The 26,981-nt window shown below is 34.1% G+C and overlaps 1 protein-coding gene across 7 annotated transcripts in view; it reads right to left on the minus strand.

Moving 5' to 3' along the window:
- Positions 1-26,981, minus strand: part of Mob3 (MOB kinase activator 3) — a 292,093-nt gene that overhangs the window by 74,336 nt on the left and 190,776 nt on the right. Inside the window, exon 5 of one of the 7 annotated variants that reach the window (XM_068283952.1) lies at positions 24,248-25,610. The exons of the other annotated variants lie outside the window; for them this stretch is intronic. Within the exon in view, the coding sequence (XP_068140053.1) occupies positions 25,531-25,610 (80 nt within the window). The 3' untranslated portion in view covers positions 24,248-25,530. Of the gene's footprint in view, positions 1-24,247; positions 25,611-26,981 lie in introns of those variants that run through there. 7 annotated transcript variants of the gene reach the window in all.

Genomic DNA, 26,981 nt, shown 5'->3' on the forward strand with positions numbered 1-26,981 from the left:
ATTAGATAAAAGTTCCTGCAGTCTACCTTGGCTTGAAGTAGGTTTCCCCACGTATTCGCTCTAGAGCAACCCCATAACTGATGTCTCCAATTAAAATCACCTGCCAGAATGAAAGTTCCATTTGTACTACACAGCATATGCATATCGGCCTGGAAAAGCTGCTTTTTGGAAGGATTTTCGCGGCCCCCTAGGAAATAGCATGAACAAATAGACATCTCTGTGCCATCATTGATAAAGATTTTTATGCCAATTGTTTCAATAGTTTTAGTATTTGGGAGAGGTAGCAATGAATGGCGAATATTTCTTTTAATGAGGATTGCTACTCCTCCCCCCTGCTTTTCGTTCGGTTGTTTCTGTAACAGCTATAATTATTAATTTTAAGGAAGGTTCCATTTTTTAACCAGGTTTCGGATACCAGGCAGATGTCAATGTCTTTTTCGAATAGAAAGTGGTGAAGTTCTTCTTTTTTTGTTTTGAATACCCCTGGTATTCCACGCTATGATCTTTACTATGTCTGCCATTAGAAGAGAAATTTGAAGGCAAGTGAAGTTATTACTTCAAACTGTTCAGACTTGGAATTACAGTTTCGGAGATTATTAATGAGCTCAAATGTAAGATTTTTAAACTCGTCTAGCGAGAAGAGATTGTTCAAGACAGGTTGCCTTGCCCAGGTTGTCTTAATCTGTAAAGCTGACTGTTCATTTAGGTTCGGAAAAGTCTTAACGCAGTTTATCTGTGGCGTCTGTAATGGGTTCCTGACTATCCGTGCTTTAGGGTTGAGATTTTCCCTTGCCTTTATATAATTTATTCTGCCTGGACATTCCACGGAGTTAGACTTATGAGGACCGTGACAATTAGCGCACTTAACGAGTAACTTATCTGGACAATCTATGGTTTTGTGGTTTCCTGCCCAATTCATACAATATGATTTAACCCCACAACTGGACGATCCGTGCCCGAACATCTGGCAGTTGTAGCACTGGGTAATGGAGTTAAGCCTGCGTCGTTGATAGTCCCATTTAACTCTAATATGGTCAATGACAGAGTAGTACATTGAAGTCCCATTGTAACAAGCTTAATTTTAACCTCATCAGCCGGAGTGTCATCCAGGCCCGTAAGCACCGCTTTGTATGGTTTCTTATGCTTATTAGTAAGGGAGAAAAACTCATACTTGGAGCTTTTTAGGTGGGAGCAGGCTCCACCTCTTCAATGCAGTGTAGTTTGACTCCGATCGAAATTTTTCTGATGGAGTAGCAATTTAGCAATTTGCAAATACCATGCAGTTGTTCAGCGTTAATTTTAAGCACCGTTATTGGAGAAATGTAGGTTTTGATTTTGGCGACGATTACTTCTTCGTCGTTGTCGCTTACAGTTTGGTCATCTTGAGCTTGTAACGGTTGATAATAATTGTTGTTGCCGTTGACCAGTGTCTATTTTTTGAGCCTTTCTTATCTGAATTGGCGACATAGCGTCGCCAGCCAGAGTTTTTGTTCTCTTTATTTTGTTTTTGTTTTAAGTCGAATGTGATAGCAAAGATTTTAACTTTTGCGATACGCTTGTATGTGCGTAAGGTTTGGTAGGTCACACAAGACTGTACAATTATTTATTCATTTCACAAATTTCTTTGTAATTTAACATTAATAAATTATATATAATTTCATTTTAGCAAAAACTTACGCTTACGTTCGGATTTATTGCGTTTGCGTCATTTTCTTTGGTAGCCATGACTTCGTTGTTCAAAATGTTATACTCATCTGTACAGATGAATGACAAAACATATTGACTGTTCCAGTGGTGTACAACATGAAAAAAAGTGACATATACTGTACTCACTTACAAAGAGTACATTTATTACTGTCACTCACTCTAAGTGAGTACAATATATTTACTGAAGAGGATTTCAGCACCGCAAAAACTAAAAGCCCATCTTCATCTCTTGAATTCAAATTATGAACTGATTTTATTAACAAAGGTCTTGTGTATATAAATGAAATCTTAAAATCTATGAGACGACAATTGTTCTTAATTATGCTTATTCTAATGTTTATACATATTTCATGCACAGCATTGGCGACTTGATATTGCGCCGTTGTTAAAATCTTAAGTGGTTTTCTACAGAGTGTGGACGCATGTTTTGTTTGGTTTTTGAGCCATACTTGAAATATGAATTTGTATCAGCTATTTTTGTTTTATGTTTTGTATATTTCTTTGTTCAATCTGATTTGGTGAAGCCATTTCAGATGAACACGATGTTTATTCTTAAACATTTACTGTACTCGGTTCTTATAGCTACTCGAATATACTGTACAGCAGAGGATGAGTACAGTATTTTTAAGAACACTTAACTACTGTACAGTACTATGATGTTGGAAAGGAATACATTCATGCGGACCTCTAGTATGAATGTTTATTCATGTAGTATACACCTCCCCTTTTTAGAAAATAACGTAATATTATGAAGTTATGATAAGGATTATTGATAATTGAGTAAAGGTATATTTATGTTGGGAAAATTGTTTTTAGTTTGTGTCTGGCCAGACAAATTATTTTTTTTTTTGTTTTCAAAATTGTATGAATATATTTTCAATAATAGGTGAATAGCGGAATAATAGAATAACCGCCGTGTGTAGACGTGTTTTTTAATGCACTCCGCAAAATTAAGTGTAAAAAAAAAAGACCGCATTTGCAAAAATTGTATAGGGCTCTCAGTCGCCTCAGAGACGCCTATTCATCAATAAATTCTAAGTTGCAACAAGAAAGTGCGTAATTTCTGGACGATCAAACCGGCTCTGTAGATAAAGTTACATCGGTTAGACCACCCCCTTTATATATCCGTGGAGACAACTGCAGCGGCCTGATTTCGAAGCTAGAAGAAACAGTAGGGGCAAATAACTTTGTTGTAACTTTTCTCAATAGGGGTAACATAAAAGAAATTAAATGTAAAACCCAAGCTAAGCACAATTTCCGCATCATCGAAAAATAATGCTAACATCAACTTCTATACCTACCAACTAAAAAGCAGTAAAGGGCTTCAGGTTGTGTTAAAGGGTATTGAGCCATCGGTCCCAACACAAGAAATAGCAGACGCATTGGACGAGAAAGGGTTTGCGGTTAAGTCTGTTGTCAACATCATCAACAGGAATAAAGTCGCACAACCGCTCTTTAAAATCGAGCTCCAACCAGATGCAAAGCGGTCAAAGCCAAATGCAGTGCAACCTTCAGCTCCTATTTCACAGAAGAATCACCGTATAGGAGCCTCATAAGAGATACCAACCACCTCAGTGTAAAAACTGCCAGGAATACAACCACACCTCTAGCAATTGCAATGGACCAAAAATCGCCTTCAACGCCTCCAAAACTACACCGGAGGTATTCTTCGCCAAGGCTGTTAGATCATCTAACAACCGGCTATAACTAGCCCCAGTGTATCCTTCGCTAGTGTGATCCGAACTGGACAGACGGAGCCCGGGAAAGAGGCCCCGTCACTCCACCACCTACAGAAACTACAACCTAGCCCACCAGAACTTGGCCAGAAAACTCCAAGTGCTTTAGAGGCCCTATTGATCTCAGTTAATCAAAACATGACATGTATTTGGAATGCTAACGGCATCTCCAAGCACAAAAATGAACTGCTACTATTCTATTACTGTCCAAATCAGCTGCGGCAGCATTACATATCACTCTCGGAGATCGATTCATTGCAGCAGTAGACTATAACGCCAAACATACGCACTGGGGATCTCGCATCGTGAATCCTAAAGGCATGCAATTGTATAACACAATAATTAACCCACTTAATAAGATGGATTGCGTCTCACGGAGTAGGCCTATTTATTGGTCAACAGACCCACAGGAAGTGCCTGACTTGATTGATTTCGCAGTAACCAATAGGACTCCGCGATACACTGCTAGATTTAACTTCCGATCACTCTCCAGTGCTTTTCACACTATTAACAAGACCTCAAGTACTTGATCTCCCATATAGGCTTACAAACAACAAAACAAATTGGCTTAAATTTAAAATGTACATGAGTGCCCACATTGACTGTTCGCCGAAACTGGATGCTACAAAGGACATAGACATGTGCGTCTCTGCACTTGAATCAATGCTGGGAGCTGCAGCAAGAGTATCTACTCCACATGCCTCTACTTACATTAAACCTGTTGAGATACATAGAAACACTCAGTCCAACCAGCACTAAACATCCCCTGTGGAAAGCCCACCCAACTTTAAGCGCCCCTACAGAGAGAGTTTCACCGATAAGGTATCCAACCGGTGAATAGGCCCACAGTGACGAAGAGAGGGCATTCGTATTTTCCACACATTTTAAACCTCCTTACCATCGTCATACAATACATCTGCAAACTGTTCAACGCTATAATAAGAATTGGCTACTTGCCAAGAGCATGGAAAAGGTCCACTAAAGGGAAATGATAAAATGATTCCTATATGTTTTCCTATTAGTTTTTTCAAAGCTTTTTGAAAAGGTTTTGCTGATCCACTAAACTCATTTCTGGCATCGGAGAACACAATCCCTTCACACCATTTCTACTCTTATCAATGGTACACTCGACGCATAATCAAAGCATTGAAATTAATCCCATAAAGGCACCTAATGGATATCTTGTATTCAAAATAGTGGTCCGATCCGGCTGAATCCGAGATATACAACCCCTGCAGTATATAAATTAAACACTTCTTTGGTTAGTTGCATAAAAAAATAAAGTTTTATGAAAAGTATTTTTATCGAGTTGCACAATTACAGATTCTAACTTTTTACCGGAAGATTTTTATGACTACTTTAACTAACCAAGGTCGCGGAGCTCTTACAATGTAACGGATTGTAGTCGGGTTAAAGACTGAATTATGTAGATTGATTATGTTTAAGTGAAGCCTCTGATATTGGGCGTCGATGGTGACACCGACGCTTGCAGAGTCCAATGATCCAGCGTTGGCGTGGGAACTGTTTATTGCAGAATCGGTTTAGGCGACCTGACGTCTGATGCACCGAACTTCATGCTTATTGCTGAATCGGTTCTTGGAATTCGGCTACCTGCAGTCTGGTGTACCGAATTCGACACCATTGGAATGGGTGTGAATATAGTGGTAAAGTACGCCTGGTCTTAACTCCTCGCTTCTTAAGTGCGGACGTCCTCGGTCGCTATCACATATTGTACTGGTGTAATCGGCATCACTGTTGTTGGATTGTTCCCCTCTGGTCTGTGGTTGCAATGTTTTTTAACCATCCAGTAAATAATTGTTGCGATCCCCAAGAATGCTAAGACTATCCAATAGGATGATGAAATAATTACGGTGTTGGTTTGGATTTTTTCTAAGTTGTCTGTGTTGTTCAAGTGCAGCTCTTTAATCATTTCTAAAGATAGGATCTCGCCTCGCTGTTGTTTGTCCGATAGGAGTTGCAGCAATGGGGGTTGGGCTTCGACTTCGCGTTTGGTCTTCATAATGTACCACGAGCCTTCTATGTTGATTGTTGCGTTTTGCGATTGGATTATAAAAGTTCCATCCAACGTGAGGTTTTCTCCATCGATGTTAATGGTTCCCCCGAATTGGTTTAGCAAGATAGTGCCGGGAGCCACTTCTGAGTGTGATTTCACGTGTTCATTGTTCGTAGTTTGGCAACTTGGTTTCTTTCTATGAAAATACGCTCCTATACATTTGCTATTTTTTAAGTCAATTAAATCTTCCAGTTTACATAAGATTTTGTTATTCTGATGTTTACATTTGTTCTTATTAGCTAACCCGAAATATTGTCTATTGCATTTTAGGATGTGACCATAATCTAATTTTTCAATCGTTTTTTCAAATTTTATAGGTATTGCCATTATTTTCTTACATTGTTCTTTGATTACTCTGGGTATGCTAACGATATAAAGGAGAGCTCTGCCGTCGGAAGCAATGCTTACTTCAGCAAATTCTATCAGCTCTTCAATATTTACAAATGTTAGACTTTCTTCAGCAATCGTTTCAATAATGTTAATTTCGGCTGGTGATAAAATTAAAGAATTTATTGTGTTGGCTTTAGCCCAATCTATTGCGTAAATAACATTAGTAACTTCTTCTCTTAACAAGCTTAGTTTGAACTTTGTCATTTCTATTTCTTTTGATTTCTCGTCTGTTTCGTGTTTACTTTTAAGTAATAAAGTGTTAGTTATTTTAATAAAGTCATTCATCTTACTCTCTACCAAATTATTAATTATTACTTGCTTGTTGTTAATTTGTTGTTGTTAATTTTATCAATAACAATCTTATGGTCTTGGTGATCCGGGGTACCCGCGAGCCACTTCCACGCTGTTCCAAGTATACCGAGAGAGCGTTTGGCTCTGAATCGCATTGGCTTTAATCGTTTAATTTCGTTTTCAATTCTAGTTATTTCGTAAATAAGGAAAGGGTAGTACGGATTTGCCTTCGTTGAGTTTTGTACAACCTCCTTCAATACCGACAATGCCTGCTGATATTTCTCTATCTCTACAACGTCGATTATTTTAAACGTATTATTTTAAACGCTGCCATTCCGGTTTCCAGCATTACTACGCTAGTTTTTGAATAATCTAGGATAGTCGTGTGTCCCCAACAGACTGGTATCAATATTAACCTGTCAAAGATGGATGTTAATCAGTATTTCAACTGGTTCTTGTGTACTATTCTGCCTGACATTGTTTTAACTGTTGTATTCAAATCTTCAGCTACTTCTTCTTTTTTGTATCTTGGTGTTATTTTAGAGCCCAACCTCTTATTAATCTTGACGTAAATCATTTCGCCTGGGTCATAGGTTCTTATAGGCTCTGTCTTTTTGTTATGGTATTGTAAATCTGTGTTCTGTTTTTCTGTAATTTTTTTCCAATTTTTTCCCTCTCTAATGCTAATTTTCCTCGAGAATGCGCCAAATCTAATGCAAAAAAGGCTTCTATTGGTTTTCTGTTAGTGGTACTATGGATCGTTTTATTATACTCGTGTACTGCTCTGAATATTAAGTCTTCGAATTCCAATTCTGGATGCTCAATCTTTAGACATCTCATCATTTCTGTGAACGTGGAATGAAATTTTTCTACCTGGCCATTGCTAGACGAAGTATACGGTGGGGTTGTATAGACATTTATGCCTAGTTGGTTATTCAAAAGGAATATTATTGACGCGAAATTTATGGATTTTTCATTATCCATCACTACTGTTTTAGTTACGCCAAAGGCTATTAATAGCTCGCGTAGTGGTACCTTTAGATGTGCAAATTTTGAAAATTTATCTATTGCCGTTAAAATGATTTTATTCTGTGTGGAGTAAAGGTCTATATGTATTGTTTCTCCTGGATAACTCGGGATGGGTGTTGGTTGAATTTCCTGATTTGGGGAATGCCTTTGATATTTCGAAAGTTTGCATGTCTGACACGTTTTTACCACTGCTTCTATCTTTTTTTCATGCCTGGGAAAAAAACTTTTGATAAAATCTGTTTTTTATTTTCTATTGCGTTTCTGTGAGCTCTAACATGTTCCTTTGTTATGATTTCTTGTTGCTGGCTATTGTCATGGACGTCTGTAGTTCGGATCGGCGTGAATCCTGCTTTGTAGTTCCTAAAATGTTCCGGGAATATTGACTGGATTTTCCCCATGATACTTTCGGATATGAAAATACCATTTACTATTCTAGGATCCATTTTTGCTTTTAAAATTTCTACAAGATCGCTTTCTGAATAATTTCTCCTTACCGTATGTCTGTGATATGTAGGGAACGGTAGAATTATTAGTTGGTTTTTAAAGACGTTAATGGGGACGTTCATTGTCGGTATAAGTTCGTGACCTGAGCTTTCGTCGCTGTGCACTGTAGCCGCTGACGTGCTGCTAGCATTTATGCTAGTGGGATTTCTCGAAAGTGCGTCTGCTACTACAATTGAGCTACCCGGTTTATATTTCAACTCATCGTTTTACTCCTCCAGGTAACTTTTCCATTTCTTTAATTTTGCGTTATTATTTTTTTGACTGAGTGCATAGGTAAGCGGTTGGTGATCTGTATAAATTATCACTTTGGACTTGCCATAAAGGTACATCCTCAATTTTTCCAAGGACCATACTATGGCTAGCATTTCCCTTTCATTTGTAGCGTAATTTTCTGTTTTAGATAACGCTCTGGATATAAATGTGATTGGTCTTCCATTTTGTTCCAGTGACGCACCTATTGCTATGTTCGAGGCATCCGTAGTCAGATGAAATTCTCGATTGAAGTCGGGGTATGCTAATACTACATCCTGTGAAACTAACGCATTCTTCACTTTTTCGAAAGAGTCGAACTCTTCTTTGCCGAAACGAATTTCAATTTCATTAGAGACATTCTTCGTTGTTCTCCCGTGTTCGCCGCGCAGTAAAGCTGTAAGGGGTCTTGCTAGTTTCGCAAAATCTTTAATGAACCTCCTATAGTAGCTGGCTAAACCCAAGACGGACCTCAGTTGTTTAAGGTTCTTTGGTTTGGGGAAGTTTTTAATAGCCTGAACTTTTTCTGGTTTGGTTTTGACGCCTTCCCTTGATATTACTACACCTAGGAAATCAACGCTATGTTTAAAAAATTTCCATTGTTTAACTTGCACCTTCATATTCGCTTCTGATAAAGTATCAGTATATCAGATTTTTTTAAAGGAATTTGGTGAAATCCGCTTTTTAAGTCAAGAACGGAAAAGTATTTATTGTTGCCCAACTGAGCAATCATTTCTCCGATTTCTGGGATAGGATATTTATCCGAAATGGTGACTATATTCAATTTGCGGTAATCGATGACCATCCTATATTTTTTCCTTCCCAGACTGTCGCTTTTCTTTGGGACAATCCATATGGGGGAGTTATAGGGCGACCGTGAGGGTCGTAATGTACCGTCTTCAAGTAATTCTTGAATTTGTTCTTCGACTATTTCTTTCAGAGAAGCTGGGTACGGGTAATGTTTTGTATAGACTGGAGTGTCTGACGTCGTTCGAATTTCTCCTTGTACGTTAGTAGCATAGGTCAACTTCATATCTGGACTCGCAAATAGCGACTTGTACTCTTCTCGAAGTGCTTCTAGCTTTAATTTTTGATGACCCGATAGTTGATCTGAGTTGATCGTATGGACTTGCTAAGTTTGCATTTGTCTCACTTTAATAACATGAGAGTTGTTGACATGTAATAAGTTTTTTCCCACATCTATAATGGCATTGAGTTCTTTTAATGTGTCATTGCCTAAGATTCCATGAAACGATTTTAGGTTTGGTAATAAGAAAAAAATTATAGGTTTATTGGGTTCATTGAAAAGACCCAGGTGAACATGCTCCGTAATTAGGATGCGTCCGCTTACAGTTCTAGCAAAGAACTTGTGTTGGTTTTGTTTGATTTTTTTGGCTATTTCTGGTTGGATTTAGTTTTTATTTGAACAGGTGTCTATTAGAAAGTTGTATACTGTTCCATCTTTGGCCCGGACTACAAATTACGGCAAAGAGGAACACTTCATCCTAAAAAATTAACAGTGTGCTCGATTTGTGGTTGAGGATCTTGTAGTATGGTTTGTAATACCTCCCTATTTTGTGGAATTAATTCAGACACATCGCCCTGAGCGGTCAAATATTCTTGCTGTTGCTGATACTCTGTCAATTGCGAGTATGGGACTGTTTGAAAGTAATCCTCTTGTTTTCTGGGTATTCGAACTGGGCTTCAGTTGTATTGATTTGAAGCTTTTCTTGTGGAGGAGCACTGAATTGCTCACTTTGTGCTTCAGCTCCAATGTGGAACTGCCTTTGGATTTTATTTGGGGGGTTTGTATTAAATGAATTTACTCTTTTCAGTAGAACTGGTTGTGGTGGATTTACGTTTGGCCTGTTCATATAATTTACTCTTTTAGTCATCATGGAACCATCTACCTCCATTGGTATAGGTTTTGGTTGGGGTTTTGGGACAAGAGGTCTGGGTGGGGCATTAAAAAATGTTCGGTTATTTTGGAATGGGAAATTCTGGGGAATATTGTAGTTCTGAGAGAAATTATTCTGGGGTATATTGTAGTTCTGAGGGAAGTTATTCTGGGGTATACATATTGTAGTTCTGAGGGAAGTTGTTTTGGGGTATAAATGCGTTGTGCATCTGTCTTTGGTTGTACCAATTGGTGTTGTTGTGTGGCTTAGGGGGAAGTACCGGAAGGTGTGACCATTGTGGGGGATGTTGATTCTTGTATATTGTACTGGTTTATGAAATGTATTCGGGCGAGGGTCCTGGTATCCGAAACCGATCAATTTTTTGGTATGTTCATTATTCAAGTCTTCTATCATTTGTAACGCCTCTTTCAGGTTAAGAGGCCGCGCCAAACTTATTCTGTCTCATAGGTTACCATTCAGGCCCCTAATAAAAGTATCTAGGGCTCTGTCCCTTATTTGTTTTGTCATGACCATCCTAACTTTGGGACCGTATCCCATATTCTTAATTTGGCCAATGATTAAGGACATTTGGTGGTTTACTGCGAGATAGAACTCGTGGATCGTAATATTCCTTTGGCTCATGGAAAACAATTGGTATTCTAATGTACCCAAATCTGGTCTATCCGAATACTCCTCCAAAAGACATTTCGATATTGCCTCCCAATGTAGCGCGGTTTCATTCACTTTTAACACTGTATTTGCATGGCCGGTAATTTTGTCCCTGTCAGTAAGATCGCGAAATATTTCGGTGTTCCCTGTAAAGGAGCAAAAGCAGCCATGTCACTCGAAACTGAATGGAACCAGGTTGTAAATTCTGCTGGGTTGCCTGAGAATTCCTTTAGACCTTTCACTAAATCTGGAACCTTATCTAGTTCACCCCAGTTGTCTTGTAAATTTAGAGTCAAGTCTCTGTACACTGGGTTTGCCGGTTGAGCCGAGTGTAAACGCTCGAAATAGGTCTCCATTCTAGCTGCTAAAAACCCATCGATGGCTTCATCTAAGCCTTGTATGGATATGGCTTCTATGCTTTTGTTTGTAGAACCTGAGGTCGACGCATTTTGCGGCTCTGTAGCTGCTGTTTGGCGACTTTCTGGTTGAAGGACCGCGGCCTTCACAAAACTATCATCAGGCATTTTCGATTTCAGAGGGGAATTATTTCACTCGAAAAGACAAGTACGTAGTGCAATCCCGTCGAATAATTTTTCGGGATTACTTTTTTTTGAAAAAAGGAGAGGAGAAAAAAAATAAGCAGATTCGCTGCGCGATACCATTTTAGAGAGAGAGAGAAAAAATTTTGAATGGAAATAGCTTTCGATTCACAGAATAGTTGTTAGTAGGAGTAAATATCTTAGGTGTTAGCTGATGTTAGTTTTTCGCTTTTCAAGTTTTCTAATTAATCTTAAGTATTATTTCGTTTTTTGATTTTTTTTTTCTAATTGATCTTAAGTATTATTTCGTTTTTTGTTTTTCTATTTTTTCTTTTGATGTTGCTTAAATGATTATTGGTTTGTTTCTTTTGTTTCACTTATTTTTAACTTAACTTACATTAATATTATCTTCATTTCGGTGCTTCTTATTGGCTGGTTGGTAGGGGTACTCGCTTTTCCCACGTTGAGGTACTAACGCTCCGAATCCAGACACTTGTTATACCAATCTTCCTCCGAACGGACACTAGAGGAGTTTTTGCAGCGATAAAAGTTTTTTTTTTTTTTGGCCCTGTCTGAAGTTTTAAGCACAATTTTTTTGTTACCGTTAAAGGCGTATTCACTTTACTTGATCACAGGGTCCCTGCTCGAGCGCCAATTAAACACTTCCTTGGTTAGTTGCATAAAAAAATAAAGTTTTCTTAAAAGTATTTTTATCGAGTTGCACAATTACAGATTCTAACTTTTTACCGGAAGATTTTTATGACTACTTTAACTAATTGTTGGATTGTACTCGGGTTAAAGACTGAATTATGTGATTGATTATGTTTAAGTGAAGCCTCTGATATTGGGCGTCGATGGTGACACCGACGCTTGCAGAGTCCAATGATCCAGCGTTGGCGTGGGAACTGTTTATTGCAGAATCGGTTTAGGCGACCTGACGTCTGATGCACCGAACTTGATGCTTATTGCTGAATTGGTTCTTGGAATTCGGCTACCTGCCGTCTGGTGTACCGAATTCGACACCATTGGAATGGGTGGGAATATAGTGGTAGTGAATAGGGATTCCAGAGGAGAAGAATAACCCAATCTTCATTCGTTGAATTCAAAATATGAACTGATTTTATTAACAAAAGTATGGAGTTTATATAGGGAATCTTAGGTTCTAGGAGATAACAATTGTTCTTAAAATATCTTATTCTAATGAGACTCAAATCCCACGTTATCGGGGGTTGAAAATTATTATTATTATTATCTTATCTTGGGCACGGCTTCGGCCACATGACCTCCTGCCGTTGTGATATTTTGGGTTAGTTTAGAATTACAAGTGTTTTTCTACAATGTGTGTGGCTGATTGTAATTCTAGTCATATGCTAGATTACTTGTTTGTGACAAAAGTACAGTTGTATTATGTTTTCTTTAGTGCAACTGACTTGGTGAAGCCGCTTCAGATGAACACGATGTTTATTCTTAAACAGGTAGAGTACGCCTTGTCTTAACTTATACAAGCATACATGCAACATTTCAGCTCTGTGGCTCTTACGGTCTAGAAGGAGTTTGCGTTGATCCGTCTCATCGTGCTGATCAAGAATATATGAAGATAAATTAATCAAATTTGAAAAAATTCTCTAAGTATTCAACCATAAGACGAGACATAAAACAAGTAACCGAACACCAGCGGACATTTTTATCTATGCAGGATCCCCCGACTATAATACCCATATAAACTTTGTATGGTCGGAGATGCTTCGTTCTATGCGTTGCACACTTTTGACCAAAATTAATATACCCTTTTTGCAAGGGTATAAACATTATTAATGAATGCTCAGTATGCAATATCGCAAAGACAGAAAATAGAAATACAAAACTAACCATTGAAATAACACCAGAAACTTTTAATATCAGAAAAATATGTCATTGACTTTTACATGATCGACAATTAACAATTCCTTTCATGCATTGACATTTACTCCAAATTTGCAACACTTGTAGAAGTAAAGTCTAGAGATTGGTTAGAAGCCAAGAGAGCAATTATGAAAGTATTCACTGAAATGGGCAAACCAATAGAAATAAAATCAGACAAAGATTCAGCATTTCTGTGTATAGCATTAAAAAATTGGCTACAAGAAGAAAATGTAAAGTTAGAAATCACATCAAGTAAAAACGGCATTTCAGACGTAGAAAGATTCCATAAAACAGTAAATGAAAAACTCAGAATTATAAATAGTGAAAAAGACATTGAAGATAAATTAATTAAATTTGAAAAAATTCTCTAAGTATTCAACCATAAGACGAGACATAAAACAACTAACCGAACACCAGCGGACATTTTTATCTATGCAGGATCCCCCAACTATAATACCCAAACAAAAAAAAAAAACATCAAATAAACAATTTAAACGAAGATAGACACGACTTCGAAATCGACACTAGATTTAAACAAGCACCATTAGTAAAGTCAAAAACGACAAATCTATTCAAAAAGACAGTACAAATAAATCAGTTAGATGAGAAACATTTTGAAGAAAGAAATAAAGGACAAAAAGTCACACACTACAAATCAAAATTCAAGAAGAAAAAGAAAGTTAATAAAAGCAAATACGACAATTGATTATTTACAGGTCAACAACTCAAGATGACTTTTTTGTGCAGTATGCTATTTTTTAAACCCAGTAAAAGCCCCGAACGGTTACTTAATACTTAAAACAGAAACCATGGATCTACCGACAAACTTTGAATATCATTATTTAAAAGTGAATTTAACGCTAATAGACATAACATATAACAATTTAAAGCAACAAGCACAGGAATTTAAAGACATAATCCATATTTAATACTTAACAGAAAAACTAAGTAGGGAAATTAATTGAATACAAATTGTAAAACGTAACAATCGAGGACTAATTAACGGAATTGGTTCAATATACAAATATCGTTTTGGTACTCTTGATCAGGACTATAAAGATGAATTAGAAGAAAAAATAAATAATCTTGAAAGCAATAGCGTACAAGCAAACGAACTAAATTACGTAATAGACACTGTTAATAAAGGTTTAGAAGTAATAAACAACCTCAGGGAAGAAAAAGAAAAATCAGTAAGATTAGTTCTAATTTTTAATTTTGAGCATTTTACAGAATACATTGAAGACATGGAAATGGGCATGCAGCTCACTAGACTAGGAATTTTCAACCCAAAACTTTTAAAACATAATCACTTAAGTCATGTTAATTCGGAAAAACTATTGAATACAAAAACTTCCACCTGGATTAAACCAAATTCAAACGAGATATTTATCATTTCAAACATTTTTCGAGAAGTAATAAAAACCACTATCTTTGAGATACTTCCTTATCCAGATGAAAATAAAAATATTTTGACAGAGAATCCGTACGAAAAATACTATTTTGCCAACAACACTTTGTTCAATAAAATTACAAAAAAAAAAAAATAGAAACTAATGAATGTATAATAGGCATTTTAAATCAAACACTTGTAAATACACTAAAACATATAAGAATTTCCAATGTAATTACACTGAACCAAACATAATTGTTACATGGAACTTACCAAAAACTAAACGTAATAAAAATTTACGTTTGTGCCTTACAATTAAACGAAATATCAATAATAAATTCATTTCTTGACTATAGCCAAAGCATTTATGTAACAAACAATATAACCAGGCTAGAACCTATTTCCTTTATCCAAACAAAAGAGATAATTAACGAACACACCAAAAATTATACTGTATTTTAAAATATTACATTAACCACTTTTGTACTTACTATAATAAGTTTGATTACATACTTAATCTATAAGTTTAAGACAATGCCAAAAAAATTAATAATTAAGCATTTTCGATCAAATGACAATCGAGCTCCCACAGAAAAAATTGAAATCCCAATTATTGAAAAAATTGAGTCCCAAATTATAAACAAAATTGATACTCCAATCTATACAGCTGAGAAAAACCCCTCGCTATATAGGATAGGATAGGATGGGGGAGTCATATATCCAACGTCAATACCCAATAACATATAAATTTTTCGCCTCCTAAAATTCATAAAGTTAAAGTAAAAATCCGTTTTTATAAACACTTGGACACTTGCAATAACAATTGTCCCCCTCAAAATAAGCGTGCAAACGCTAACTCATAATTAAAACATAGGTCAATAAAATCCGTTTTATTCATAAAGAATTGAAATATCAATCACGCCACTAAAGGGCTCACAAATTTACCCTATAAAGATAACTATTAGACATTTTTAATATACTGATTTTATTAACAAAAGTATGGAGTTTATATAGGGAATCTTAGGTTCTAGGAGATAACAATTGTTCTTAAAATATCTTATTCTAATGAGACTCAAATCACACGTTATCGGGGGTTGAAAATTATTATTATCTTGGGCACGGCTCCGGCCACATGACCTCCTGCCGTTGTGATATTTTGGGTTAGTTTAGAATTACAAGTGTTTTTCTACAATGTGTGTGGCTGATTGTAATTCTAGTCATATGCTAGATTACTTGATTGTGACAAAAGTACAGTTGTATTATGTTTTCTTTAGTGCAACTGATTTGGTGAAGCCGCTTCAGATGAACACGATGTTTATTCTTAAACAGGTAGAGTACGCCTTGTCTTAACTTATACAAGCATACATACAACATTTCAGCTCTGTGGCTCTTACGGTCTAGAAGGAGTTTGCGTTGATCCAGACGGACGGACGGACATGGCTATTTGAACTCGTCTCATCGTGCTGATCAAGAATATATAAACTTTGTATGGTCGGAGATGCTTCGTTCTATGCGTTGCACACTTTTGACCAAAATTAATATACCCTTTTTGCAAGGGTATAAACATTATTAATGAATGCTCAGTATGCACTATCGCAAAGACAGAAATTAGAAATACAAAACTAACCATTGAAATAACATCAGAAACTTTTACTTGATCGACAATTAACAATTCCTTTCATGCATTGACATTTACTCCAAATTTGCAACACTTGTAGAAGTAAAGTCTAGAGATTGGTTAGAAGCCAAGAGAGCAATTATGAAAGTATTCACTGAAATGGGCAAACCAATAGAAATAAAATCAGACAAAGATTCAGCATTTCTGTGTATAGCATTAAAAAAATGGCTACAAGAAGAAAATTTAAAGTTAGAAATCACATCAAGTAAAAACGGCATTTCAGACGTAGAAAGATTCCATAAAACAGTAAATGAAAAACTCAGAATTATAAATAGTGAAAAAGACATTGAAGATAAATTAATCAAATTTGAAAAAATTCTCTAAGTATTCAACCATAAGACGAGACATAAAACAACTAACCGAACACCAGCGGACATTTTTATCTATGCAGGATCCCCCGACTATAATACCCAAACAAAAAAAAAACATCAAATAAACAATTTAAACGTAGATAGACACGACTTCGAAATCGACACTAGATTTAAACAAGCACCATTAGTAAAGTCAAAAACGACAAATCTATTCAAAAAGACAGTACAAATAGATCAGTTAGATGAGAAACATTTTGAAGAAAGAAATAAAGGACAAAAAGTCACACACTACAAATCAAAATTCAAGAAGAAAAAGAAAGTTAATAAAAGCAAATACGACAATTGATTATTTACAGGTCAACAACTCAAGATGACTTTTTTGTGCAGTATGCTATTTTTTAAACCCAGTAAAAGCCCCGAACGGTTACTTAATACTTAAAACAGAAACCATGGATCTACCGACAAACTTTGAATATCATTATTTAAAAGTGAATTTAACCCTAATAGACATAACATATAACAATTTAAAGCAACAAGCACAGGAATTTAAAGACATAATCCATATTTAATACTTAACAGAAAAACTAAGTAGGGAAATTAATGGAATACAAATTGTAAAACGTAACAATCGAGGACTAATTAACGGAATTGGTTCAATATACAAATATCTTTTTGGTACTCTTGATCAGGACTATAAAGATGAATTAGAAGAAAAAAAAAATAATAATCTTGAAAGCAATAGCGTACAAGCAAACGAACTAAATTACGTAATAGACACTGTTAATAAAGGTTTAGAAGTAATAAACAACCTTAGGGAAGAAAAAGAAAAATCAGTAAGATTAGTTCTAATTTTTAATTTTGAGCATTTTACAGAATACATTGAAGACATGGAAATGGGCATGCAGCTCACTAGACTAGGAATTTTCAACCCAAAACTTTTAAAACATAATCACTTAAGTCATGTTAATTCGGAAAAACTATTGAATACAAAAACTTCCACCTGGATTAAACCAAATTCAAACGAGATATTTATCATTTCAAACATTTTTCGAGAAGTAATAAAAACCACTATCTTTGAGATACTTCCTTATCCAGATGAAAATAAAAATTTTTTGACAGAGAATTCGTACGAAAAATACTATTTTGACAACACTTTGTTCAATAAAATTACAAAAAAAAAATAGAAACTAATGAATGTATAATAGGCATTTTAAATCAAACACTTGTAAATACACTAAAACATATAAGAATTTCCAATGTAATTACACTGAACCAAACATAATTGTTACATGGAACTTAGCAAAAACTAAACGTAATAAAAATTTACGTTTGTGCCTTACAATTAAATGAAATATCAATAATAAATTCATTTCTTGACTATAGCCAAAGCATTTATGTAACAAACAATATAACCAGGCTAGAACCTATTTCCTTTATCCAAACAAAAGAGATAATTAACGAACACACCAAAAATTATACTGTATTTTAAAATATTACATTAACCACTTTTGTACTTACTATAATAAGTTTGATTACATACTTAATCTATAAGTTTAAGACAATGCCAAAAAAATTAATAATTAAGCATTTTCGATCAAATGACAATCGAGCTCCCACAGAAAAAATTGAAATCCCAATTATTGAAAAAATTGAGTCCCAAATTATAAACAAAATTGATACTCCAATCTATACAGCTGAGAAAAACCCCTCGCTATATAGGATAGGATAGGATGGGGGAGTCATATATCCAACGTCAATACCCAATAACATATAAATTTTTCGCCTCCTAAAATTCATAAAGTTAAAGTAAAAATCCGTTTTTATAAACACTTGGACACTTGCAATAACAATTGTCCCCCTCAAAATAAGCGTGCAAACGCTAACTCATAATTAAAACATAGGTCAACAAAATCCGTTTTATTCATAAACAATTGAAATATCAATCACGCCACTAAAGGGCTCACAAATTTACCCTATAAAGATAACTATTAGACATTTTTAATATACTGATTTTATTAACAAAAGTATGGAGTTTATATAGGGAATCTTAGGTTCTAGGAGATAACAATTGTTCTTAAAATATCTTATTCTAATGAGACTCAAATCACACGTTATCGGGGGTTGAAAATTATTATTATCTTGGGCACGGCTCCGGCCACATGACCTCCTGCCGTTGTGATATTTTGGGTTAGTTTAGAATTACAAGTGTTTTTCTACAATGTGTGTGGCTGATTGTAATTCTAGTCATATGCTAGATTACTTGATTGTGACAAAAGTACAGTTGTATTATGTTTTCTTTAGTGCAACTGATTTGGTGAAGCCGCTTCAGATGAACACGATGTTTATTCTTAAACAGGTAGAGTACGCCTTGTCTTAACTTATACAAGCATACATACAACATTTCAGCTCTGTGGCTCTTACGGTCTAGAAGGAGTTTGCGTTGATCCAGACGGACGGACGGACATGGCTATTTGAACTCGTCTCATCGTGCTGATCAAGAATATATAAACTTTGTATGGTCGGAGATGCTTCGTTCTATGCGTTGCACACTTTTGACCAAAATTAATATACCCTTTTTGCAAGGGTATAAACATTATTAATGAATGCTCAGTATGCACTATCGCAAAGACAGAAATTAGAAATACAAAACTAACCATTGAAATAACATCAGAAACTTTTACTTGATCGACAATTAACAATTCCTTTCATGCATTGACATTTACTCCAAATTTGCAACACTTGTAGAAGTAAAGTCTAGAGATTGGTTAGAAGCCAAGAGAGCAATTATGAAAGTATTCACTGAAATGGGCAAACCAATAGAAATAAAATCAGACAAAGATTCAGCATTTCTGTGTATAGCATTAAAAAAATGGCTACAAGAAGAAAATTTAAAGTTAGAAATCACATCAAGTAAAAACGGCATTTCAGACGTAGAAAGATTCCATAAAACAGTAAATGAAAAACTCAGAATTATAAATAGTGAAAAAGACATTGAAGATAAATTAATCAAATTTGAAAAAATTCTCTAAGTATTCAACCATAAGACGAGACATAAAACAACTAACCGAACACCAGCGGACATTTTTATCTATGCAGGATCCCCCGACTATAATACCCAAACAAAAAAAAAACATCAAATAAACAATTTAAACGTAGATAGACACGACTTCGAAATCGACACTAGATTTAAACAAGCACCATTAGTAAAGTCAAAAACGACAAATCTATTCAAAAAGACAGTACAAATAGATCAGTTAGATGAGAAACATTTTGAAGAAAGAAATAAAGGACAAAAAGTCACACACTACAAATCAAAATTCAAGAAGAAAAAGAAAGTTAATAAAAGCAAATACGACAATTGATTATTTACAGGTCAACAACTCAAGATGACTTTTTTGTGCAGTATGCTATTTTTTAAACCCAGTAAAAGCCCCGAACGGTTACTTAATACTTAAAACAGAAACCATGGATCTACCGACAAACTTTGAATATCATTATTTAAAAGTGAATTTAACCCTAATAGACATAACATATAACAATTTAAAGCAACAAGCACAGGAATTTAAAGACATAATCCATATTTAATACTTAACAGAAAAACTAAGTAGGGAAATTAATGGAATACAAATTGTAAAACGTAACAATCGAGGACTAATTAACGGAATTGGTTCAATATACAAATATCTTTTTGGTACTCTTGATCAGGACTATAAAGATGAATTAGAAGAAAAAAAAATAATAATCTTGAAAGCAATAGCGTACAAGCAAACGAACTAAATTACGTAATAGACACTGTTAATAAAGGTTTAGAAGTAATAAACAACCTTAGGGAAGAAAAAGAAAAATCAGTAAGATTAGTTCTAATTTTTAATTTTGAGCATTTTACAGAATACATTGAAGACATGGAAATGGGCATGCAGCTCACTAGACTAGGAATTTTCAACCCAAAACTTTTAAAACATAATCACTTAAGTCATGTTAATTCGGAAAAACTATTGAATACAAAAACTTCCACCTGGATTAAACCAAATTCAAACGAGATATTTATCATTTCAAACATTTTTCGAGAAGTAATAAAAACCACTATCTTTGAGATACTTCCTTATCCAGATGAAAATAAAAATTTTTTGACAGAGAATTCGTACGAAAAATACTATTTTGACAACACTTTGTTCAATAAAATTACAAAAAAAAATAGAAACTAATGAATGTATAATAGGCATTTTAAATCAAACACTTGTAAATACACTAAAACATATAAGAATTTCCAATGTAATTACACTGAACCAAACATAATTGTTACATGGAACTTAGCAAAAACTAAACGTAATAAAAATTTACGTTTGTGCCTTACAATTAAACGAAATATCAATAATAAATTCATTTCTTGACTATAGCCAAAGCATTTATGTAACAAACAATATAACCAGGCTAGAACCTATTTCCTTTATCCAAACAAAAGAGATAATTAACGAACACACCAAAAATTATACTGTATTTTAAAATATTACATTAACCACTTTTGTACTTACTATAATAAGTTTGATTACATACTTAATCTATAAGTTTAAGACAATGCCAAAAAAATTAATAATTAAGCATTTTCGATCAAATGACAATCGAGCTCCCACAGAAAAAATTGAAATCCCAATTATTGAAAAAATTGAGTCCCAAATTATAAACAAAATTGATACTCCAATCTATACAGCTGAGCAAAACCCCTCGCTATATAGGATAGGATAGGATGGGGGAGTCATATATCCAACGTCAATACCCAATAACATATAAATTTTTCGCCTCCTAAAATTCATAAAGTTAAAGTAAAAATCCGTTTTTATAAACACTTGGACACTTGCAATAACAATTGTCCCCCTCAAAATAAGCGTGCAAACGCTAACTCATAATTAAAACATAGGTCAATAAAATCCGTTTTATTCATAAAGAATTGAAATATCAATCACGCCACTAAAGGGCTCACAAATTTACCCTATAAAGATAACTATTAGACATTTTTAATATACTGATTTTATTAACAAAAGTATGGAGTTTATATAGGGAATCTTAGGTTCTAGGGGATAACAATTGTTCTTAAAATATCTTATTCTAATGAGACTCAAATCACACGTTATCGGGGGTTGAAATCCAGACGGACGGACGGACATGGCTATTTGAACTCGTCTCATCGTGCTGATCAAGAATATATAAACTTTGTATGGTCGGAGATGCTTCGTTCTATGCGTTGCACACTTTTGACCAAAATTAATATACCCTTTTTGCAAGGGTATAAACATTATTAATGAATGCTCAGTATGCAATATCGCAAAGACAGAAATTACAAATACAAAACTAACCATTGAAATAACATCAGAAACTTTTACTTGATCGACAATTAACAATTCCTTTCATGCATTGACATTTACTCCAAATTTGCAACACTTGTAGAAGTAAAGTCTAGAGATTGGTTAGAAGCCAAGAGAGCAATTATGAAAGTATTCACTGAAATGGGCAAACCAATAGAAATAAAATCAGACAAAGATTCAGCATTTCTGTGTATAGCATTAAAAAAATGGCTACAAGAAGAAAATTTAAAGTTAGAAATCACATCAAGTAAAAACGGCATTTCAGACGTAGAAAGATTCCATAAAACAGTAAATGAAAAACTCAGAATTATAAATAGTGAAAAAGACATTGAAGATAAATTAATCAAATTTGAAAAAATTCTCTAAGTATTCAACCATAAGACGAGACATAAAACAACTAACCGAACACCAGCGGACATTTTTATCTATGCAGGATCCCCCGACTATAATACCCAAACAAAAAAAAACATCAAATAAACAATTTAAACGAAGATAGACACGACTTCGAAATCGACACTAGATTTAAACAAGCACCATTAGTAAAGTCAAAAACGATAAATCTATTCAAAAAGACAGTACAAATAGATCAGTTAGATGAGAAACATTTTGAAGAAAGAAATAAAGGACAAAAAGTCACACACTACAAATCAAAATTCAAGAAGAAAAAGAAAGTTAATAAAAGCAAATACGACAATTGATTATTTACAGGTCAACAACTCAAGATGACTTTTTTGTGCAGTATGCTATTTTTTAAACCCAGTAAAAGCCCCGAACGGTTACTTAATACTTAAAACAGAAACCATGGATCTACCGACAAACTTTGAATATCATTATTTAAAAGTGAATTTAACCCTAATAGACATAACATATAACAATTTAAAGCAACAAGCACAGGAATTTAAAGACATAATCCATATTTAATACTTAACAGAAAAACTAAGTAGGGAAATTAATGGAATACAAATTGTAAAACGTAACAATCGAGGACTAATTAACGGAATTGGTTCAATATACAAATATCTTTTTGGTACTCTTGATCAGGACTATAAAGATGAATTAGAAGAAAAAAAAAATAATAATCTTGAAAGCAATAGCGTACAAGCAAACGAACTAAATTACGTAATAGACACTGTTAATAAAGGTTTAGAAGTAATAAACAACCTTAGGGAAGAAAAAGAAAAATCAGTAAGATTAGTTCTAATTTTTAATTTTGAGCATTTTACAGAATACATTGAAGACATGGAAATGGGCATGCAGCTCACTAGACTAGGAATTTTCAACCCAAAACTTTTAAAACATAATCACTTAAGTCATGTTAATTCGGAAAAACTATTGAATACAAAAACTTCCACCTGGATTAGACCAAATTCAAACGAGATATTTATCATTTCAAACATTTTTCGAGAAGTAATAAAAACCACTATCTTTGAGATACTTCCTTATCCAGATGAAAATAAAAATTTTTTGACAGAGAATTCGTACGAAAAATACTATTTTGACAACACTTTGTTCAATAAAATTACAAAAAAAAAATAGAAACTAATGAATGTATAATAGGCATTTTAAATCAAACACTTGTAAATACACTAAAACATATAAGAATTTCCAATGTAATTACACTGAACCAAACATAATTGTTACATGGAACTTACCAAAAACTAAACGTAATAAAAATTTACGTTTGTGCCTTACAATTAAACGAAATATCAATAATAAATTCATTTCTTGACTATAGCCAAAGCATTTATGTAACAAACAATATAACCAGGCTAGAACCTATTTCCTTTATCCAAACAAAAGAGATAATTAACGAACACACCAAAAATTATACTGTAAATATTATTACATTAACAACTTTTGTACTTACTATAATAAGTTTGATTACATACTTAATCTATAAGTTTAAGACAATGCCAAAAAAATTAATAATTAAGCATTTTCGATCAAATGACAATCGAGCTCCCACAGAAAAAATTGAAATCCCAATTATTGAAAAAATTGAGTCCCAAATTATAAACAAAATTGATACTCCAATCTATACAGCTGAGAAAAACCCCTCGCTATATCCCAATGTATCCGCCTGAGGACAGGCTGTATTCTTTAGGATGGGGGAGTCCAACGTCAATACCCAATAACATATAAATTTTTCGCCTCCTAAAATTCATAAAGTTAAAGTAAAAATCCGTTTTTATAAACACTTGGACACTTGCAATAACAATTGTCTCCCTCAAAATAAGCGTGCAATCGCTAACTCATAATTAAAACATAGGTCAATAAAATCCGTTTTATTCATAAACAATTGAAATATCAATCACGCCACTAAAGGGCTCACAAATTTACCCTATAAATATAACTATAAGACATTTTTATAACCCAGTTTTAAGTTTTCATTCAAATAATAAAGTATGCTGCTTTTAACTGACTATATCTTTTTTTCCTCTTTGGGAAAACCAGATATTTAATTATATATTCTTGATCAGCATGAGAAGCTGAGTCGATATAGGCATGTCCGTCTGTTCGTTCGTTAGTACTAGAAAAAACATAGATGAAGGAATTGGAGTATCTCTATGAAATTTACTAATATGGATATAATTTTGGATATAAAACATTAGATCGCGAAATTTCAATCAGATCGGATAAATAGAACACAAGTTACAGTCAATATAAAACGGCTCTGCACAAATGCCGACAGCGCTGCAGCCGCCTACTATGTCATTGCTTGAATTGGGTTAAAGACTGAATTATGTGATTGATTATGTTTAAGTGAAGCCTCTGATATTGGGCGTCGATGGTGACACCGACGCTTGCAGAGTCCAATGATCCAGCGTTGGCGTGGGAACTGTTTATTGCAGAATCGGTTTAGGCGACCTGACGTCTGATGCACCGAACTTGATGCTTATTGCTGAATTGGTTCTTGGAATTCGGCTACCTGCAGTCTGGTGTACCGAATTCGACACCATTGGAATGGGTGGGAATATAGTGGTAGTGAATAGGGATTCCAGAGGAGAAGAATAACCCAATCTTCATTCGTTGAATTCAAAATATGAACTGATTTTATTAACAAAAGTATGGAGTTTATATAGGGAATCTTAGGTTCTAGGAGATAACAATTGTTCTTAAAATATCTTATTCTAATGAGACTCAAATCCCACGTTATCGGGGGTTGAAAATTATTATTATTATTATCTTATCTTGGGCACGGCTTCGGCCACATGACCTCCTGCCGTTGTGATATTTTGGGTTAGTTTAGAATTACAAGTGTTTTTCTACAATGTGTGTGGCTGATTGTAATTCTAGTCATATGCTAGATTACTTGTTTGTGACAAAAGTACAGTTGTATTATGTTTTCTTCAATGCAACTGATTTGGTGAAGCCGCTTCAGATGAACACGATGTTTATTCTTAAACAGGTAGAGTACGCCTTGTCTTAACTTATACAAGCATACATGCAACATTTCAGCTCTGTGGCTCTTACGGTCTAGAATGAGTTTGCGTTGATCCAGACGGACGGACGGACATGGCTATTTGAACTCGTCTCATCGTGCTGATCAAGAATATATAAACGTTGTATGGTCGGAGATGCTTCGTTCTATGCGTTGCACACTTTTGACCAAAATTAATATACCCTTTTTGCAAGGGTATAAACATTATTAATGAATGCTCAGTATGCAATATCGCAAAGACAGAAAATAGAAATACAAAACTAACCATTAAATTAAAACACCAGAAACTTTTAATATCAGAAAAATATGTCATTGACTTTTACATGATCGACAATTAACAATTCCTTTCATGCATTGACATTTACTCCAAATTTGCAACACTTGTAGAAGTAAAGTCTAGAGATTGGTTAGAAGCCAAGAGAGCAATTATGAAAGTATTCACTGAAATGGGCAAACCAATAGAAATAAAATCAGACAAAGATTCAGCATTTCTGTGTATAGCATTAAAAAAATGGCTACAAGAAGAAAATTTAAAGTTAGAAATCACATCAAGTAAAAACGGCATTTCAGACGTAGAAAGATTCCATAAAACAGTAAATGAAAAACTCAGAATTATAAATAGTGAAAAAGACATTGAAGATAAATTAATTAAATTTGAAAAAATTCTCTAATTATTCAACCATAAGACGAGACATAAAACAACTAACCGAACACCAGCGGACATTTTTATCTATGCAGGATCCCCCGACTATAATACCCAAACAAAAAAAAAAAACATCAAATAAACAATTTAAACGAAGATAGACACGACTTCGAAATCGACACTAGATTTAAACAAGCACCATTAGTAAAGTCAAAAGCGACAAATCTATTCAAAAAGACAGTACAAATAAATCAGTTAGATGAGAAACATTTTGAAGAAAGAAATAAAGGACAAAAAGTCACACACTACAAATCAAAATTCAAGAAGAAAAAGAAAGTTAATAAAAGCAAATACGACAATTGATTATTTACAGGTCAACAACTCAAGATGACTTTTTTGTGCAGTATGCTATTTTTTAAACCCAGTAAAAGCCCCGAACGGTTACTTAATACTTAAAACAGAAACCATGGATCTACCGACAAACTTTGAATATCATTATTTAAAAGTGAATTTAACGCTAATAGACATAACATATAACAATTTAAAGCAACAAGCACAGGAATTTAAAGACATAATCCATATTTAATACTTAACAGAAAAACTAAGTAGGGAAATTAATGGAATACAAATTGTAAAACGTAACAATCGAGGACTAATTAACGGAATTGGTTCAATATACAAATATCTTTTTGGTACTCTTGATCAGGACTATAAAGATGAATTAGAAGAAAAATTAAAAATAATCTTGAAAGCAATAGCGTACAAGCAAACGAACTAAATTACGTAATAGACACTGTTAATAAAGGTTTAGAAGTAATAAACAACCTCAGGGAAGAAAAAGAAAAATCAGTAAGATTAGTTCTAATTTTTAATTTTGAGCATTTTACAGAATACATTGAAGATATGGAAATGGGCATGCAGCTCACTAGACTAGGAATTTTCAACCCAAAACTTTTAAAACATAATCACTTAAGTCATGTTAATTCGGAAAAACTATTGAATACAAAAACTTCCACCTGGATTAAACCAAATTCAAACGAGATATTTATCATTTCAAACATTTTTCGAGAAATAATAAAAACCACTATCTTTGAGATACTTCCTTATCCAGATAAAAATAAAAATATTTTGACAGAGAATTCGTACGAAAAATACTATTTTGACAACAA

This window comes from Drosophila tropicalis, unplaced genomic scaffold (genome assembly GCF_018151085.1).
Source record: "Drosophila tropicalis isolate 14030-0801.00 unplaced genomic scaffold, ASM1815108v1 contig_258, whole genome shotgun sequence".
In the NCBI taxonomy this organism is placed as follows: domain Eukaryota; kingdom Metazoa; phylum Arthropoda; class Insecta; order Diptera; family Drosophilidae; genus Drosophila; species Drosophila tropicalis.